At 42.4% G+C, this 16,772-nt stretch overlaps 1 protein-coding gene across 1 annotated transcript in view; it reads left to right on the top strand.

Moving 5' to 3' along the window:
• Positions 1-13,246, top strand: part of LOC142486795 (uncharacterized) — a 66,452-nt gene extending 53,206 nt beyond the window's left edge. Inside the window, exon 7 of the mRNA XM_075585291.1 lies at positions 13,026-13,246. Coding sequence (XP_075441406.1) covers positions 13,026-13,246 — 221 coding nt within the window. The remainder of the gene's footprint in view (positions 1-13,025) is intronic.
• Positions 13,247-16,772: the final 3,526 nt, after the last annotated feature.

Raw genomic sequence — 16,772 nt, 5'->3', positions numbered from 1 at the left:
GGGTTAACATGTGCTTGAACTTTGTGGAACGTCAACCCCACCCACTAGAATGTTAATGAGCCAAGAGGACACAAAGAACTTTTTGTTCACAGCTGCAACAGATTCAATCTCAACCAACCCAGTGTACATCTGCGTTGCCCCAAAGGCAGACAGCCTTTGATGCAGCCGAAGGGCAGCCAAAGGGTGTGAGCCGTTTGCTGCCGTTCGCTGATGTTTGGTGATGTTAAAGCTGCTCTTTTTCAATCTAAAACTCACAAGCCCTTTATCCCCTGTACCCAATTTTCCAACTCTATCTGTCCATGAAATGTCTGTGCATTCACTGTATAACCCTGTTCTTTTACTGTAACCATATATTTTTATAACTCTGTGCCAGGTCATACTTGAAAACGAGAGGTAACTCTCAATGTATTACTTCCTGGTAAAACATTTGTATTCATAAATAAAATATACAAGCACTTCTAAATCCTACTCCATCAAGGATTCTCCTAATTTATCCCCATTTAGGTTGTAAATTGCCTGTTTATTCTTGTTTCCCAAATGCATAACCTTACATTTATCTGTATTAAACCTCATCTGCCATTTACTTGCCCAAGTTTCCAGTCTATCAAATTCCTTCTGGAGAGAATTTATTGCTGGGGTAATGTGTGTGTTGTGTGGGGGAGGGGTGGTGGTATGTGCATATTGTTGGGGAGAGGGGTAGTGTGTGTGTGTGTGTGTGTGTATTGTGAGGGTAGGTGAGAAACAAGAGGGGGAAGAGACAGTCTCCCTGTCCCCCCTCTCTCAAGGCCACTTGCCAGGATTCTGTGTCCTCTTCTCCAGAGACTTCCCTGGATGGGGAGAGTTAGAGAGGGGATGGGGAGGGAGAGAGGGGATGGGGACAGAGAGAGTGGAGGGTGCTGGAGAGAGAGGTACGAGAGATGTTTACATATTTCTAATAAGGAAAGCTCAACAAAAAAGTGTAAGGTGTCGCCATTTGGCCCACGCCCGCTTGTCAGACAGAGATTGCACTGGAATCAGGAGAGAAGAGTTGGGAAAACTATCCCGAGCCTGGTGGCTGCGGAGGCCCAGCTGTCCAGCATTTAAATTTGCCTCTGGCTGCCATGCTTCTGATGTCTGCCGGGCCTCCTTTCACCCTGCTCATTGAGGCCTTCTTTCCCCCCGTGTACAAGAAGTAGGGTCGGACGGAAGTTGAACCCAACGTCCGTGACCACTTGCACTGAAGGCTCCCACCAAGGTAAAAGAAAAACAAAGTGTGTGTATTGTGGGGAGGGGAATATTGTGTGTATTGTAGGGGAGGGTAATATTGTGTGTGTATTGTGGGGGAGATGTGGGTGTGGGTTGGGTATTGTGCGAGAGAGGGGTATTGTGTGGGTATTGTGGGGAGGGTTGGGTATTGTGAGAGTGTATGGGGGGGTATTGTGGGGGAACAGGGGTATTGTTTGTGGGGGAGGGAAGAATGAAGTTAGTATGGGGAGGGGGAAATTGTGTGTGTGTATTGTGGGGGAGCTGAAGTAGTGTGTGTGTATTGTAAGGGAGAGGTGGTGGCCTGTGTGTGTATTGTAGGAGAAGGGGTATTGTGGGGAATTTTTTTTGGAGAGGGGAGGGTAGATGGATATTTTGTGTGTGTGGCAGAGGGAAGTATTGTTGGGGAGTTGGGTATTGTGGGGTAGAGGAGTACTGTGTGTGTATAATTTCAGGATGGGGGTGGGGGAGAGAGAGACAGAGAGACAGAGAGGCAGAGAGGCAGAGAGGCAGAGAGGCAGAGAGGCAGAGAGGCAGAGAGGCAGTGAGGCAGAGAGGCAGAGAGGCAGAGAGGCAGAGAGGCAGAGAGGCAGAGACTGACTATATATATATATATATATATATATATATATATATATATATATATATATATATATATATATATATATATATATATATATTTCAACTGAAAGGGTTTTTCACCCACAGGGTTTTACAACAAATAATAAAATGTATTTCAACATTTGTCTGTCAACCAGCTGTTGTTGGGTAAACATCCTTACTCTCCAACATAATATACTTAACTTGAAAGGGTCTTTCTAGATAGTCTCTTTCTAACTAGTCTTATCCTGTGTTTGTTTTACCCCTTCATGCTCTTTGCTGGACTTAGAAACAAACATAAACCACATTATTATTTATTATCATTAATAAATAGCTTGCAAATGGCATAAATACTTACGGAAGAAGCAAGAACCAGCTGCAGATTGCATGATGTTATGATTTTTTTTTAAATCAAATTCACATTTTCCCCATAATTCAAACCCAAGACACAGAAAAATGTTAGAACCAAAACACAGAGTCAAGTGCACATTTAGCATGCACAGTTTACTTTTATACCAATACTGTGAATTTGACCCCAAAAGCCAAATGGCTGAAGTAGAAAACAGACATGCATTTGTTTATCTGTTCTTTTCTAAACCTCATCATATTATACTAACTTAAATCTTTGTCTACCTCTGAGACTTGAACCATATGCCCACTCCTGTTCTCATTTTGAAACAGAAGTTTTGTGGTATTTTTTATTACTTAGCAATCAAAGTACTTGTTTAAAGTGCATCAAATAAATTTTCACTCTGTGTGTGTTACGAACACTCAGGACATGACTTTGTCGACTTTTTTTTTTTTTTAATTGTCAGGAGAGAGGGATTATCCAAACAATTTGTTTTCAATAAAATCCTCAGTATCCTGTCTTTCAGTTCAGGAAGTTATAGAGTGGTGTATTAAATTCTCTGTGGGAGCCAACATATTAACTGCATTCCACTGTAATTGAGCACAGAACCACAATCCCTACGTCTCTAAAGCATTGTATTACAAGAAAATGATTTTGAAATGCAGATTAAGATAAACAAATCAAGTGATGACTTAAAAAAAGTGATATTTTTTTTTCTAGAAACCAAAGGGAAAGAGAAGTATGATTTTATTTATAGTAGGTGTTAACACCCCCCCCCCCCCGACCCAGTAGAAATGTAAAATAAAAGCAAATCAAATACAATAGTTAATCTCATGAACAACTATCAACAGGATAAAATCATTTAAAAATTTAGCCTCACATTTTATTTAATACTTTATTTTCAACATCAACCAAAATACACATATTTGTAAAACAAATAAATGCAATTTAACCCGTTGATATAGCTGATGCTGTTTTTTTGCCGCAATAGCTTTCCAACAAGGTGTTTGTCTTTTGTGTCCTTCTGTTATTATGTGTAGGTCACAGCTGTAATGTATGTGTCTTCCAATAAATAAAAATGACAGGTTTCCAATTATAAAAATCTAGAAGAACATGTAACAATGTTTGTGAGCGCTGAGAGCAACTAGCACTGTTTCCCTAGAGAGGCAGGTCACACACAGCATGCATAGCACAGGCTCTGCTAGCACCGCTTCCTGGAAACACTGTACAGTTATAATAAAACCAGTTAGTACACAATAGATGCTGCAAGAAGCATCATTTAAATTCACTCTTTTTATGCATCATCTATAAAAAAAAAAATGTACATGTATTGTTGGAGGTTAATGACAAGAGCAGCATTAACATTTATACAACATTAAAAAAAAAAAAGACACCCCATGTCAGACTGTACCACCTGCCAAGCAGAGATGTGCAAAACACATTTTTCTAAACTTCTTCACAACCCGTGTTATTTTCTTAAATTTTGCAAAAGTTCACATTGCTCAGGAATTGACGGAAATAGTATTGGGTTCAACATTTTAATCATATTTTGTAACTAGCAAAGAAAAGAAGTCTAAAAAATAACATACACAAAAAAATAACATTAAAAAAGGCCCTTACAAACAACCTACCCCCCTGGAGCTGTTGTATTCATAAAGTATGGCTGAAGACAGCAAAGCCCTGTACCACCTTCTGAGTGATTCCTATTTAACCAGTCACATCCAGGGGACAGACAGAGGTGGGTCTACTGTAGTTTTGGGGAGGGAGGGTTCTGGAATTAGATGGTAAGTTCTTTTTTTAAACTTTTTTTTAACTTGTACTTTGCCGTTTTGTTTACTAGAATTTTGTAGTCCTTTTGGGGGGAAGGGACAGGGGGGTGGTGTGTTTGTTTACAGTAGATTACATTTGTTATAATATATTTTTGTTATTTATTGTATCTTTTTTTTATAATTATTATTTATTTTGCTTTCACTGATTGCAATGCCTTTTCTTGCCATATAGTGTGCCGTACGTACAATGTTTATTAATAATACCAATAATAATAATAAAAAAACATTCTACCATGAAACACGTATTGAAGTGTTGAAGTTACCACTTGTACCATGGATATTCTTCCTTTTAACAAACTTAAACATCTTCAGCTTCTCGGTGAACCTCAGAAGGCATAGGGGCATATTCTAGTAGCTCCGAAATGTGCCAATCTATGCGGAAAGTGCCCTTTCCGATTGGATTTGCATGTTTTGCTATTCTCTAAGTCATTCTCGCATGTCCAAACCGTGCAGAAAAAGCTGTTTTAGAAGCGGTTTCATTACGGATCTGAAATTCCTGGCACAATGACCAAACTCGTATTTTTTGACAACTAGCTAAATTCTAGTAGCTTCGTTAAGTGCATAAGGCACTTTATACAACCCAAACAAACTCTTGCCACCTCAAAAAGGCGAGATAGGTGCAAGTTCCATCCAAATATGAAATATATCCTTTGGGGGAAGTGGGAAAAGGGGGAAGAAGAGGAGGAGGAAATCAGATGCTGGGAAACTCCACTGTCACATATCTCCCAGTTTTCTCAGGTGTGCTCCAATGCACATTGAACTGAAACCAGGAAGTGGAATTAAAGGATGTTAGGGGGATGGGGCTACAGGTGTGAGCTGTAGTGCTCAAAAGTATGCTATCACAATAAAGTTTTCCCACATCTAGTTTAGTTTAACGCTACAGCTTTCTTTTGTTAAAGGGACTGAAATATATACAGCAATCAGTTCCTATTTGGGGGATTGTGAATTTGAATGGCTGTAAAAGTGTGCTATAATCATATATAAGTTCCTTTACGATTGCATTAATGCAATTTAACATGACGTGAGCTGATTATTTTATCCTTCCTTTTCTGTAATGTTCTGTATTTCTATGTAGCATCCTTGAGTATATCTGTGTGTATTGATTAAACTATCACAGCCCTCAGTACCTTGACAACCAGGGCCGACGAGAGGGGGAAGGATGGGGGGGGGGGGGAGCCAGTACAAATTACCAGGGCCCAGCGGTCCGAAAGGGGGCCCGAGGCCAGACTGTGTTGCTTATGTTTTTGTCTTTCTCGGTAGTATCATCATTTGTCTATTGTTTTTGACATCCATTGTAAAATCTGTGAATTTCAAAGAAAATAATAATGACATACAAAATTCAATCAGTTATCGGCCAATATAGACTCTAATCAACCAAAGAACTACTAATTACATATTAAGAACAGGATATAATAATATTTTAATGTTCTTCTTAACAAAATTATATTTTATGTTCAATTCACGCACAATTCTGAATAACAGCTTCCGACTCTTTATGAACATTCACTACTGCGGTTTGACATATGACAGCGCAGTCTTATCTTATTATGCGCAGTCACATTTGTATGTTTTTGTAAGTGAACACCGTGCGAATACAACAAAGTCGTTGTATGATAAACTTGTATGTGTAACACAACACAATGTGTAACATTTAAAGTGTATGGTTAGTTCAGCAACAATCGTGTGGGTGCTTATATTATTGATATTAGTCATTAAGATCTTAATATTCACAAGAGGTACAAATATAATATTTATTATTAACATAAAAATTAGATCACACATTTATTTTATATTGCAGTGAATTTTAAATAACTATAATATATTTTTAAATTTTCGACAACGTTTTTTTTTTTACCCCTTTTTAATTCTTACCATGGATTATCATCGCAAATCTGGTGCAAAGAAACCCTAGAAAGAACAAAAAGAAAGACAGAAAAAAGGTCGAAGAACTCTTGAATGTCTCAGTTTTACCATTTCCTCTCATTTTCATTTGTCTGCAGGGCATAATTGTTTGTTTTTTGCACATGAATACAAAACCTGTGTAAAGAATTTTTGCCTGTCCGCTCTTGCTGGCGGTACCCAAAACATTTTTTTCACTGAGGCCCGAACCTGCTCTCGGCTGCCCAGTTGACAACAACAGCAGCAGCAGGGAGAGATACTGCACCGACACACTTTATTCGAGCAAATACCCAGTATGTACCTGGCAGATACCTGGAATGCGCCGCTCCTCACCTCTGACAAGCCCCGTTGCATTTGCCTTCCCAGCCTGGGTTCATGCCTGGCTGACGGGCAGCTGATCTGTTAAATGATAATGATTAGGATTTAATAGGCTGCAATGCTTCGCGTGTCTACCAGATGGCATAAATTCATGAATTGTAATGCAGTATATATATATATATACTGTGCAGTATTGCAGCCAGCAGGAATAAAATGCTTCAATCCCTGCCTGGAAAATAACCCAATGCACTCGGGCAGAAAACAGTCACAACCCTCAATACACCCGGGTATACCCGAATTCGTGGGACTAGCCGAGCTCGAATAAATTGTGTCGCCAGTGTACAGTATGGACTGTGTGTGTGCTGCTGGGAATGGATCAATCACAAAGCAGCAGCAGATAGACTGCAACTCCCAGTAGCCTTTTGTAACAGGGGAGTTATCCCTGTTCAGGTCATGTGCCTCTAATCCAGCAGTGTGGTGGTTAACTGCTGGTAGTCAATTAACAAACACCACCTGCCTGATTAGATTGCTTAGAAAAGCCTGTCTTTTGAGACAGGAAGGAAGATTGTCCCTTACTCTCACAACTTGTGAGACTGACATGGGGATAGGCGTCTTGAGTCTACCAGAAGAGGCTGCTTGCAAGACACAGGGGAAACTTCTAAACCTGAATGCTGACAAACCCTGAAGAAAATGTAGCAATCAGGAACAGAGAAGATTTTCCCTCCAAACCACAAGGAACAGATAAGACTTTCATTTATAAGTCTTTTTATATCTGCTCATTTCATGATATATGTTTGGGGCTGGGAGACATGCTTATCTAAAGGGAGTTGTGGACTAAATAGTATTTCACTAGAAATACTCCCAAGTGAATTGAAGCTTTGTTTACCCCTTGTTTGGAGGGTTTCCTGATGTTAAGGAAACAGGCGCAATAAAAGCCTTATTTAATTTCACTATAACCAGTCTCCGTTGCATACCTCTGTGAGCGTCCGCCTACACCTTTGCTGCTGTAATAAAAGCATGTGACATGGGCAGACCAATGACTGAGAATTAGGCACAAAGTCAGTTATGCAGTTGGTCAGAAAGGGCAGTTAGTCTGAGAGGAGCAAAGTGTGAGGAAGTGAATCAAGAGAGAGACATAAGACTCATCCCAGAGAACAAAACAGCATCTAAATCCTAACTGCAAGAAGCTCTGATTTTCAACAAGGACTGCAATACAGAAAGCTTGCTAAGAGGCATAGATTCACCAACTGTATAAAACTGCAGATTGGCCGCTCCCCACAGAACGGGACCGCCCGAGCCCACAAAGGGCAGGAGAAGTGTGAGTAACATGACACAAGGGACAATTGCCTATGAGGATCTCAGCATATAAGCAGCTGGCCCCCCTCAGTTTATCACAAAACAGGCCTGCAACGTTGCTCATCACACATAAGTGATACCTGTTAACTGTGGCCCCAAGGATATCGCTGGGACACTAGTGGGAAAGTTGTGCAAGAGCTGGGCACTGTGAAGTGTCATTTTATAAATTGTGTTTAAATCTATGTTAAGGTTATAGGGCAGTGGCCTCTCACCCACGGGTATGGCCTGGCCCTCCTTCCCCAATTTTTCTATATAAAAGAAAGTTTAACCCCAACGTCTGTGTCTAGTTTGATGTCTGATTTGAGTGCACTGTTATAGCAAGATTAATAAGGGGAGGCAGGACTCACGCCCCCACCCTCTATATATATATATCATATACATTTTAAGTTATGGTGGGTGAAAAAGGAAACAAAAAACCTCCACAGTTAGCATATACTGCTGCGGCAGCATTTATTCTTAGTAATCACTGGCATGTACCTGGCATGTTCCTGGAATGCCACTCTGTTCACCCGGAGCATGCCAGGCTCCTTTTGCCTTCCCAGCCAGGCGCATTACATGGCTGACGCGCGGTTGATGTGTTAATTAATAATGGTTCAGGATTTACTAGGCTGCAATGCTTTGCGTGACCGCCAGATGGCATAAATTCATGAATTGTAATGCAGTATATATATGTATATGTATATATATATATATATATATATATATATATATATATATATATACTGTATAACAACAACCCCTATAACCCCTAACATACACATACAGTACTGTATATGCACATCAATGATACTACAGGCCGGGGGGGCGAGATGTGTTTGCAGCAGAGAGAGAACCGCTGCTCTCTCTGCGCAAACATCGGCACATTAAAAATTATTTAAAATACATTTTTATTGATAGTGAAGATGTGCAGGGGGTCTCCGGAGCTGAACCGCGTTGGTTTCAGTTCGGTGGACCCCCTGCTCCCCGAGATACAGCCCCCTTTATGAGGTGCCGGTATCCCTCTGCGTTTAAAGGGCCCGATCACGTGATCGCGGCCTGTAAACAAAGCAGAGGGATACCGGCACCCCCTAAAGGGGCCTGTATCTCGGGGAGCAGGGGGTCCCCGGACCCCCCGCAATCCCTAAACAGCCACGATTGGGGCTAATACCCCCTTCACCCACCCCCGCTACCCACAATAAAAAAAACTCACACACAGCAGCCGCCAAAAAATAAATAAATAAATCTAAATAAATAAATAAATAAATGACTATAAATAAATACATTTGAAATACATTTTTATTTATAGTGTAGATGTGCAGGGGGTCTCCGGAGCTGAAACACATTGGTTTCAGGTCGGGGGACCCCCTGCTCCCCGAGATACAGCCCCCTTTATGAGGTGCCGGTATCCCTCTGCGTTTAAATCTGTTTAAAGCCCCCTCCCCCCTAATGTTTCTGTTAAATCTCTCTGCCTTCAGTGTAATCTGTTTAACAGAAACATTAGGGGGGAGGGGGCTTTAAACAGATTACACTGAAGGCAGAAAGATTTAACAGAAACATTAGGGGGGAGGGGGCTTTAAACAGATTACACTGAAGGCAGGGAGATACAGGGGATGTACTGTACTGTATGTTGTTTATTGCAATGCTTCAATGTGTGTATAATGTATAATGTTTTTTACAATTAGATAGATGTAATCCTTGGTATTGTAAGGGTTAGCTTTGGTTTAAAATTGTGTTTTCTGGTTGGTACTTACAGTATATATTGATTTTTGTTTACTTGATTGGTTAAAATAGTTGACTTGTTTGGAAGTGTTTGTATTTACTGGTACAGTAGCTTGCAATGATATTGTTAACATTCATTTGCAGAATGTATATGGTGCTTAGATTTTATGCATCATTTATACAATGTAAATGCAATGTACTGTGTGGATTGGAATGTTATGTTTTATATTGTAAGATCAGTTAGGATTATTAAATGGATTATTATTATTATTATTGTCTGTATGGAGAAGTGTTATTTGTAGGACAGTATGATTTTGATAACCATTCTACATTTATTTGTATATTGGTTCATCATGTGTGTGTATATACTGTGTGTATATACTGTGTGTGTATATATATATATATATATATACAGTATATATATACACAGTATATACTGTATATGTATAGGGATTGTTATTATATATATACTGTATATATACAGTATATATATACAGTATATATTTATTTCTCTTCATGTATTTATTTATTTATTTAGATTTATTTATTAATTGTGGGGCTGCTGTGCGTGAATTTTTTTTATTGTGGGTAGTGGGGATGCGTGAAGGGGGTGTTTGGCCCTTGGTGTGAGTTTAGGACTTGCGGGGGGACTTGCGGGGGGGTTGCGGGTGCACTTAACCCCTTCACGGCCGTAGCAGTTAGTACCGCTACGGTCGTGAAGGAGTTAAGTGCACCCGCTACCCCCCCCGCAAGCCCTAAACAACCACCGATGGGGCTAATACCCCCTTCACCCACCCCCACTACCCACAATAAAAAAAAATTCACACACAGCAGCAGCAGCACAATTAATAAATAAATCTAAATAAATAAATGAATATAAATAAATACATTTAAAATACATTTTTATTGATAGTGTAGATGTGCAGAGGGTCTCCGGAGCTGAACCGCTGTAGTTTTAGGTCTGGGGACCCCCTGCTCCCCGAGATACAGGCCCCTTTAGGGGGTGCCGGTATCCCTCTGCTCTGCTTGGTTTACAGGCCGCGATCACGTGATTGGGCCCTTTAAACGCAGAGGGATACCGGCACCTCATAAAGGGGGCTGTATCTCGGGGAGCAGGGGTTCCCCCGACCTGAAACCAATGCGGTTCAGCTCCGGAGACCCCCTGCACATCTACACTATAAATAAAAAATGTATTTCAAAGGTATTTATTTATAGTCATTTATTTATTTATTTATTTAGATTTATTTATTTATTTTTTGGCGGCTGCTGTGTGTGAGTTTTTTTTTATTGTGGGTAGCGGGGGTGGGTGAAGGGGGTATTAGCCCCAACGGTGGCTGTTTAGGGCTTGCGGGGGGTAGCGGGAGGGCTTAACCCCTTCATGACCGTAGCGGTATTAACTGCTACGGCCGTGAAGGGGTTAAGTGCACCCGCAAACCCCCCGCAAGTCCTAAACTCACACCAAGGGCCAAATACCCCCTTCACCCACCCCCGCTACCCACAATAAAGCGGGCACGGTGAGTTAACCCCTTCATTGCCTTAGCGGCTATCCGCTATGGTAATGAAGGAGCATTTCTGTATTTTTAATAATATTGTGCAGGAGCAGGGGGTCCCCTGAGCTTTGATTTCTGGCTCAGGGAACCCCCTGCTCACTGTACAATATTATTAAAATACAGAAATGCTGCTTCGTTACCATAGCACATAGCGCTAAGGTAAGGAACGAGTGTTTATTTATATATGTGTTTTATTTATACTGTACATGTGCAGAGGGTCTCTGGAGCAGAAACGTTTTTGTTTTAAGTCCGGGGAACCCCTGCTCCCCGAGATACAGGCCCCTTTAGGGGGTGCCGGTATCCCTCTGCTCTGCTTGGTTTACAGGCCGCGATCACGTGATCGGGCCCTTTAAACGCAGAGGGATACCGGCACCTCATAAAGGGGGCTGTATCTCGGGAAGCAGGGGGTCCCCCGACCTGAAACCAACGCGGTTCAGCTCCGGAGACCCCCTGCACATCTACACTATCAATAAAAATGTATTTTAAATAATTTTTAATGTGCCGATGTTTGCGCAGAGAGAGCAGCGGTTCTCTCTCTGCTGCAAACACATCTCGCCCCCCCGGCCTATAGTATCATTGATGTGCATATATAGTACTGTATGTGTATGTTAGGGGTTATAGGGTTTGTTGTTATACAGTATATACTGTATATGTACAGTATATACTGCATTACAATTCATGAATTTCTCGGCTTCAAAGACAACAGCTCGCAAACGCCCCCATGGGTTTTTACACGGCATTGCAGTATTGCAGCCAGCCGGAATAAAATGCTTAAATCACTGCCGCGGAAATAACGCTATATACCCCGGGAGAAAATGATACAAAACAGCACATCACCGGGATACTCTGAAATTCGCGGAGCTAGCCAACTAAGAATAAAGTTGGTCGCCAGTGTAGCCAATAAAGAATATCACTTGTGAGCACATTCACATGTCTCAGACAGGTCTGCAACCCTGCCTTTCAGCCATTATCACCTTGCATACAGTGCTCCCCCTGCAGCATGGGATTCTGGGAAATGACATGCAAATAAGCACAAAATGTGTCACCTTTTGCCTGGAATATCCATTCACATGGAGCCCATTTAAGCAAATGCATCGGCGTTCACACAGCTTTTAAGCACAGAATGGGACTAGCAAAGCAAGTCAAACCACTCACAGACATGTTTCAACCTTGACGGGTATCATCAGTGTGAGGTTGGTTTATACTTGCTTTAGAAATATTGCAAATCACGTATAAACCATCCTCACACTGATGATACCCATCAAGGTTGAAACATGTCTGTGAGAGGTTTGACTTGCTTTGCTAGAGGGGAAAAATAGAAGGGTTAAATTGGAGGCGCTGCTGAGATTTCTACAATCTAGTGTTATGGGACACAGAAATCATCTCTCACCAGAAGATTATGATGGTCAGACAATTGCCTGCCAAAAGTAAAAGTGGCATTTTTGTGGAGTGCACAAGGCCTTACTTCACTATGAGTGCCACCATTTTAACTGACTGGTGCTCCAGGAAGGGACTAGATTGTGACAAGGCCTTTTTAGTAGTGGTAATCCCTGACACTGATGATGATATAGCTATTAATGGGGTGATTAACATTTGCAAGTGTGGGGAAGCATGGATAAACGTGGACATGTTACATTATGATACCAAAGATGTTATTATATTCTGCGTATGCTCTAAAACCCTTGACCCGCAGATGGTACCCACAGGTATACCTGGGGTAGATGCCACTAAGGTGTGTAGTATCATTACATGACATAGTCTCGCTATTGCAGTTAATGACCCGACCCCCTACCAGATTTGTAGATAGGGTAAAATAACTACTACTAAAGGAAGGGAAGACTTGACGAGTTTGAGTGAGATGGGTGCATTCACACCAAAACCCTTGAACGAAATTTCCACCCCCATTTCCCGAGGCCCTCTTACAAGCTTTGGGGCCAGAACTAGACAAAGTAATTAAACCGATCAGTGAGAACAGCCCCTATAAATGGACATTCCATATATTAAGGACATTCTCTGGAGTGAAGCCTATCCCTATAGTGGAGGACGATTTTGAAAATTGGATGGACACTGCTACACAAATTATGCGCGACTGGCAGTGTTCTGGGGAGAAGTGAAAGAGGCTTACTGAGAGTTTGAGAGGCCCAGTGTTAAACACCATAAGAGCGTTAGACTTGCGATTCGCAGACATAACCGTAACCAATTACCTGGACGTGCTGGACAGTGCTTATGGGGCAGCAGAGAGTGCTGACGACCTGTACTATAAATTTAGGAATTCATTGCAACAGGATGGGGAACAGTTGTCAGAATACCTTCATAGAATAGAGAAGTTACTACATCGTGTGGTGTTGAGGGGAAAAATTGAGGCTGGCCAAGCAGACAAGGTGAGATTAGAACAAGTCGACTGAGGTGCATTACTGGACAACCTCACCGTTATATGATTACGGGTTAGAGAAAGGAAGGAGGATCCCCCTACGTTTGCGCAGCTAGTTCGGGAAGTGCGTGCGGAAGAAGACAAGCAAGAAGCCCGAACCACGCTTGGGATTGCAACTACCCGAGCCAGTGTTGTTGTGTCAAGTGCAGTAGATCATGAGGAGACCACCACTAGTGGAGCTCAAGCAACAAATTCAGGAGCTAAAGGAACAAATGAATGCATTGCTGATAGCTGTAGCCCAGAAAGAGAAAGTTCCAGCCTCCACCACTCAAAATACACCCCGAACATATGACCTGGACTGGTTTTCAAAAGACCTAGGTATGGTTTGTTTCCAGTGCGGAGAGTGTGGACATCGGGCTGGTTACTCTAGGGTGCTGAAGGAGAAAGAAGCAGGAAAACAACAGAGGGACCTGGTAAAGGAGCATGCTAGGTCCCACGCAAAGAGAAGCTCCATGAATAACACCCCATGTACACATATGGGCGTCCCAACTTGCCGGCTGGGATTCTTGGCCCATCTGCCAGAGTGAAAGCTTCTATTGAAGCGAAGGAGTGCAAGGTTCTTTTGGACAGTGGATCACAGGTTTCTATAATCTTCCAGTCATGGTACAACCGATACCTGAGACACCTGCCTCTGCAGCCACTGGATGGACGTCGTGTAGGGCATTAGTAATTCTAGCTACCCGTATTTGGATAACATGGTAGTGAAGTTAGAATTTCCCAAGGAAGTCACCAGGGTAGCCGGACACCATGAAGTAGTGGCACTAATATACCCAGAGGCCCGTGAGAGGGAAGAAGTCTAGGCCATAATAGGGAGAAATGCAAATATTTTCTACTGACTAGTTAAATGGGATGTCAGACTGTTGGGAGGGATGACTACAGCCGGATGTTGACCATTCACCCACTGTGTTTTTGATGGCTTACCGGTGGGCTGAGAAAGAAACTGGTACTAGGTTGGATGGCCCAATAGAAGAATTCTGTTTGGCCAGTCCCCGATCAAAAAGAGTGCCTCCCCACCATATATGTCAAATTAAAGAAAAGTTGACACTCCATCAAGAAATAGAAGACTCCGAGGTGATGATAGAAGACCCTGCCCAGGGGGGATTTCCAGGTGGACTGTTAGTGAAGAGTGGGATAATAAAAGTGTCTGCTAAAAGGTTAGGAAAAATAATAGTCGAGGTGAGGAACTAGACCACCCATGATGTACTGTAAATGTGAAGAAGGGCACTGTGATAGCTTACCTATACAATCTTGAAGTGATGGGGCAAACCCAAGAAATAAAGAATAATATGAAGAAGTTGACTACAGATATGTTCAATTTTTGGGACAGCCTAGTCCCTGAGGAATAGAAGAGACACCTAAGTGAAAAGATGGCCAGAAGGTCTGAGGTATTTTCCACCCATGAATGGGATGTAGCACATGCACATGGAGTGAACCATTAAATACGCCTTCACGATACCCGTCCCTTTAGAGAGTGGTCAAGGAGACTGGATCCAGCTGATGTTGAGGATGTGACGCGTCATCTGCAACAGTTACTGAAAGCAGGTATAATATCCGAATCAAGAAGCCCCTATACTTCCCCAATTGGGGTGGCTCGGAAAAAGAGTGGTGCAGTAAGGATGTTCATCGACTACAGCCCCCTAAACAAATGGGCCGCTCTTGATCAGTATACTATGCCATGCATAGAAGAGGCATAGGACTGCCTCATGGGATGCAAGTGGTTCTCAGTTCTTGACCTTCGAAGTGGTTACTACCAAATCCCCATGCATGAAGGAGACAAGGAGAAGACGGCCTTCATATGCCCTCTGGGATTCAACCAATTTGAACGTATGCCCTAAGAAGTATCAGGAGCACCTGCTACATTCCAGAGACTAATGGAGCGAGTTTTAGGGGATATGAATTTATTGGAGGTACTTGTGTATTTAGATGACCTGATAGTTTGAGAAAACTTTGGAAGAACGTGAGAGTCGACTGATGAAAGTACTGGATCGCTTAAGCAAGAGTGGATAGAACCTGTCGGTGGATAAGTGCTCGTTTTGCCAGACATCGATTACCTATGTGGGTCATAGTGTCTCCGAGGAAGGAGTGGCCACTGATCCTTCCAAGCTGGAGGCCATCCCATTCTGGCCAAGGCTGAAGAAATTACCTGAATTGAGATACTTTTTGGGTTTCTGTGGGTACTATCAAAGGTTTGAGGATAACTTTACAGCCATAGTACAGGCCCTGACACAATTGACTAAGGGCTATCCCCCAACTTGCGATGGCAGCTTGAGCAAAGGCGCTAGTGAAAGATACTATTTCAAAGCCAGAGATCCATTCGGATCCCGATGGAATAAAACGTTTGAGGTGGCATTCCAAGAGATCAAAACCCACCTCACCAATTCTCCAGTGCTGGTGTTTGCTGATCCAAGGAAGCCATATATATTGCATGTAGTTGCAAGCCAGGATGAACTAGGAGGAGTATTGTACCAAGAACATGCGGAGGGGCCAAAGCCTGTTGCCTTTATAAGCCAGGGTCTTGCGCCATCCTAGAAGAATGACCTGGTCCATAAGCTCGAGTTCTTGACACTGAAATGGGTTGTGGTTGACAATCTATATGACTATCTTTATTGGGCATCATTTGTAGTGCACACTGACAATACCATCTTACCTATATCCTATCCTCTGCTAAACTGGATGCTACGGGACACCATTGGTTAGCTGCAATGGCTACCTACAACTTCAGCCTGAAGAATAGAGCAGACAAATAAAACATAGATGCCGATGCATTGTTAAGGATCCACCACAGCACCGGTGTAACAGTGAGAGGAAATACCCACACCAGAGTACAGGCCATGTGGAGGAGAATTGAAGGCCCTGCTCTGTGACTTCTGCCAACATTGATCGAGTAGTGGACAGCCTTGGCATACCCCATAACTAACTGTGCTGACTATGGCGGGACTGCCCCTGTTGAACTGTCAGGATCACTGATAGGCTCAGCAGTCTGATCCTAGGATAAAAGAAATTTGGTTGGCCTTGCATAATGGACACGCTATGTTGGCTGTCAGGAAGGTAGATCCGGATGTCCCTCCGCTATTGAGGCAGTGGAATAATCTAGTGATGAAGTATTGTTCAGGATCATAAAAACATTACAGAACTTGATTACCAAACAATTGGTGCTTCACTATAAATAATGTCAAATAGTTCTGAAGTCACTTCACAATGACCATGGCCACCTGGGAATCAACAAAATGCTAGGGCTGGTATGGGATCATTTCTATTGGCCACATATGTCCCAGGATGTGTAAAAATGGTGGCCGGTGTGTACCTAGGAAGACCCTTCCCAAGACGGCAGCATCTCTTGTATATAACCAGCATTGGGACCCTAGACATGGTGTGCATGGACTTCTTATCATAGGAGCAGGACAGTCGAAACACTAGCAGTATTCTGATTGTCACTGGTCATTTCATGCGATATGCTCAAGCCTTTCCAACAAAAGATCAATGCACGAAAACCGTCGTTA

Source organism: Ascaphus truei, chromosome 1 (genome assembly GCF_040206685.1).
Source record: "Ascaphus truei isolate aAscTru1 chromosome 1, aAscTru1.hap1, whole genome shotgun sequence".
Classification (NCBI taxonomy): Eukaryota; Metazoa; Chordata; class Amphibia; order Anura; family Ascaphidae; genus Ascaphus; species Ascaphus truei.
This window is presented reverse-complemented; position numbering and strand designations above follow the sequence as displayed.